Raw genomic sequence first — 4200 nt, forward strand, 5'->3', positions numbered from 1 at the left:
TATTAAAATTTACCATCGGTTCAGTTGTGGCTAATCAATTAAGTCATTTGTAAATACATATTATTATTATTGTTGTACAGTGTATTGGAGTCATCGACGATAATAATATAAACAGTGTCTGTGTCTTCTGGCGCGTTTGAAAATGGACTTTAATTGCTGTTATTCGAGCGTGGTCAGTCGAAAGTGTGTGAATAGGGTGTCGTCGTGTGATGCTCTTGTTCGGGAAAATGAATGAAAACGAGGTGGCGAAAAACGGTAGCAGTAACGGTGAAAATGACGACTCGTCGTTGCCTTACCTCCCCGAAATGGAGTACGACATGTGGGAGGGCCAGTTCGAGTTTGTCGGTCCCGCAAACGATCAAACAATAGAACCGCAGGGGTTGTTGAAACCCCCGCCCTTCCTACCCAGTCACACCAACGGCGCCAAAAAAACGGCCGCACATGTTTGGTGCGAAGGAATAACCGATCAAGTAATTAGTTGCATGTTAATTTTTTGATATGTGCAGGCGATAAGATGGTAAATTAGGGAACATTTGTCGTTGTGGAGATGTGTATCAAACTAGCACGACAAAGTTATATTTCTTATTTTTAAAGTACAATATAATTTGTCGCTAATTTGTTACCTAATTTTGAAATTTGTCGCTCCATTCGATTACTGGAAAATAGACAAAATGATAGTCTGATATCAAACTGGTACTGCACACAGTCTGTCTCGAAATACAAATGGGGTAGCAAATACTGTAGGGGCTAAATTTGTCATTAATTTGTTATCAAATCCAAAAATTTGTCGCTCCAGCCGGTTACTGGAAAATAGATAAAATGCAGGCCAGATATCAAGCTGTACAACACGAAACATATCTCGAAATGGAAATGACATAGACAAATACTGTAAGAGGTATAATTTGTCGCTGAAAAATGGTATTTTGAACATTTTGTCGCGATAACTATTTCGAGATACGTGATGTGTAGGGTTAGATTGTTATCGAAATGGAAATGACATAGACAAATATTGCAAGGGCTACAATTTGTCACTTATTTGTCGCTGAAAAATGGTACTTTGAACTATTTTATCGCGATTTATATTTCGAGATACGTAATGTGTAGTGTCAGATTGATATCGGGTTAGCATTTTGCCTGTTTTGCAGTAACCGGGTGATGCGACAAATTTTTGGATTTGGTAACAAATTAGTGACAAATGAAACCCTTATAGTACATTATTTGTATTTCTATGTGCAATACCAGCTTGATATCAGACTAGCATTTTGTCTATTTTCCAGTAATCGTCTGGAGCGACAAATTCTGAAAGTAGGTAACAAATCAGCGACAAATTTTATGCTTATACGACATATAAATAGGCTTATGTATGTAGATACTTTTCTGAGATACTCATATTTTGATATGTTTTACGAAATTTTCATTTGTTTATTACATTGATAAGATTTCCGTTATAAAATTTTCGATGTAGGTAAGTAGTGTAAATAGGCAATGTGCTGATAAAAATGTTTTGTACCTTCCTTTCTAATCAACTTACTGGGTATTCCACATACGCATGTGTTTCTACTGATAGTTGGTCACTTTTAAACCACGTGGGCCGATATCATTCACAAATTAGCGAGCCGAGTGCTACAACACAATTATCAATAATATTATCAATTAAAAGAATGCTGACGACCATGAACATAATAATGTCTACTATGTATGCAAACATGTCTGTGACTATTATTATTGATTAATTATACGATTTTTTCAAATTAAAAGCACTAGGAAATCTGTAAACGTTATTAAATTCCTGATTGTTAAAATTTTTTATGTTGGTATTGGCATAGAAGTTGTTCAGTATTAATGGTGTAAATGTATGTAGGCACTTTTCGTTTTTTGTAATAATAATTTTAATTTTGTTCCAGTTTCAACTGCTCCAGCAACAGGTGGGTGTATTGCAGGACAGTGCAACCCATAACGATGAACGGTATACGAGGGCCAAGGCGGACAACGCAGCCCTTCAGGCCCGAATTGTCATGCTCGAAGAGCAGCTGAGAGACGTCGAAATGCGTTACGAACAACGACTACAGGTACGAAGGTGGAATTTTTATTTATTGGGGTTTTCCTAGTAAGTTGTGGCCCTGCGACGTTGTAACTATCCGCCACTGACTTATTATATTTTAATTATTATGTATTTGTTTGATATCTGTAAATTGTGATACGTTATTATTATTATTTTTTTTTTGTAAAGGACGAACAAAAGCGATCAAAAGAACTTGTAGCAAGGATCGACAGAGAGAAGCAGTTACAACTAGAGAATGCAAGCATCAGACTCCAGGCGGCGGAAACGGAAGCCAAAAACTTACGCGAAGAAGTCAACAGACAAAGGGTGAAATTGGAGAAGCTCGAGGCAGAACGTAACGACCTCTTCGATCAGGTTCAAGATCTCAAAATGGAAATAATGTCCACGAAAGACAACGAAACGTCGTTCAAGGAGCAGGAAAAAAAGTAAATATAAAACTATTTCAATAATTCGCACCCTGGATCCTTCCTATCCTGAACCAATCATCACTTTTCCAGAAAATGTGAACATCCCACATTCTTTTTACTCCTGTTTCTTCTTCTAGTAATATGTGTGTAATTAACATTTTCCAATATCTTTGCATTTCTAATATTTTCTGTCTATCATTCATCATCATCATCATAAGGTCATCAGTCCTTAGACTGGTTGGACACGTACCTCCACTCTTTCCTATCCTGAGCTAAACTTCGCATTTCCCTAAAACTAGAACAGCCCACATCCTTAACTATTTGCGAACAGTAATCTAATCTAGGTCTACCTCTACCCCTCCTAACTCCTGTTTCTGCCTCTAATATGTCTCTGACTAGACCTTCATGCCTGAGAAGGTGTCCTACCAACCTATCTCGCCTATTTTTTATTGACTTCCATAGAGTCCTCTGTTCTCCTATTCTTTCCAATACCTCTTCATTTCTAACCTTTTCTACCCACGATATCCTCATCATCCGCCTATAACACCACATTTCGAACGCTTCTAACCTTTTCTTTTCCGCCGCTCCCACTGTCCATGTTTCGCACCCGTACAACGCCGTGCTCCAAACATACACCTTTAACAACCTTTTTCGAATTTCTAAATTAACCGTTCGCGAGCATAGAAGTGACTTCTTTTTATTAAAGGCGACACGACCCTGCGCTATCCTCTGCTTTATATCCCTACTACTCCTTCCATCCTCACTTATCTGACTTCCTAGGTATCTAAAATCAGCCACTTCTTCTAATTTTTCGTCTCCTATCTTTATATTCGCTCTTTCCCTACTTTTTCTTCCCTTGCATATCAGTATTTTAGTTTTACTTTTATTTATTTTCATACAGTACTGATCTGTCAGTACCGCTTCCATTTTATTTAAAGCTATCTCTAGGTCCTCCTTGCTAGATGCTAATACTGCTATATCATCTGCAAATCTAAGCATACTAATCTTTTGCCCTTGCACATCTATCCCTACAGTTGTACTGTCTTTAATGATGTTGATGGCGTCTTCGATGTATAGATTAAAAAGTAGCGGTGACAGTGTGCATCCCTGCCTGACTCCCTTCCTAATATTTACTTCTCTACGTTGCATCCCCAGCTCTATAACTGCCTGTTGCTCTATCATTATCATATTTTTTTATTGATGCATTGTTTTTTTTTTTTCGTTTAGACACGAACAAGAACAAGAATCTCGCAATCACCTGATCGAGGAATTGTCCCGTGAAGTGGAAAGACTGAGGGCGGAGGCTCGAACTCCCGCATTGCCCACCACATCCCCCGAGACGCTACGACTAGAAGAATTGCACGAAGAAATGGCCTCGTTGAGGGAACGCAACAACCAGTTGCAAGAACAGAACGAGGAATTGCAAGCGAATCTCCTGTCTGCGGGGGTGGAACAGGGACGTCTTCTGACCGCCGGCGAGACGAGTCTGGCAGCAGAATTAGAGGCCATGACACACGATCAGGTAGGACTTTTTTTCATTACCATTTTATTTCCTGTTTTTGGTCGTTGTTTGTCGCTTCCATTTGTGTACAATAAGAAAAAGGAATGAAGAAGGATATTTATACAGGGTCTAAGAGGCATTTTAGAGAAAATTAAAGCAAGATTTCTTTTAGGTTTTTTTCTGATAAAAATTTTTAATATCAAGTATCTATCGGGCGCAAGTCGGGTCCC

General features: G+C 38.5%; 1 protein-coding gene across 3 annotated transcripts in view; it reads left to right on the forward strand.

The window, feature by feature from the left end:
• The first annotated feature begins 6 nt into the window (after positions 1 to 6).
• The window catches only part of LOC108743528 (rab11 family-interacting protein 4B-like), a 6862-nt gene continuing 2668 nt past the window's right edge, over positions 7 to 4200 (forward strand). For 2 of the 3 annotated variants that reach the window (XM_025978960.1, XM_025978961.1), the window contains exons 1-4: positions 7 to 470; positions 1905 to 2069; positions 2231 to 2487; positions 3697 to 3925. In XM_025978960.1, the coding sequence (XP_025834745.1) occupies positions 210 to 470; positions 1905 to 2069; positions 2231 to 2487; positions 3697 to 3925 (912 nt within the window). In that variant the 5' untranslated portion in view covers positions 7 to 209. Of the gene's footprint in view, positions 471 to 1904; positions 2070 to 2230; positions 2488 to 3696; positions 3992 to 4200 lie in introns of all 3 variants that reach the window. The other variant, XM_018479097.1, reaches the window with a different exon arrangement.

This window comes from Agrilus planipennis, unplaced genomic scaffold (assembly GCF_000699045.2).
Source record: "Agrilus planipennis isolate EAB-ADULT unplaced genomic scaffold, Apla_2.0 scaffold750, whole genome shotgun sequence".
NCBI classification, from domain to species: Eukaryota; Metazoa; Arthropoda; class Insecta; order Coleoptera; family Buprestidae; genus Agrilus; species Agrilus planipennis.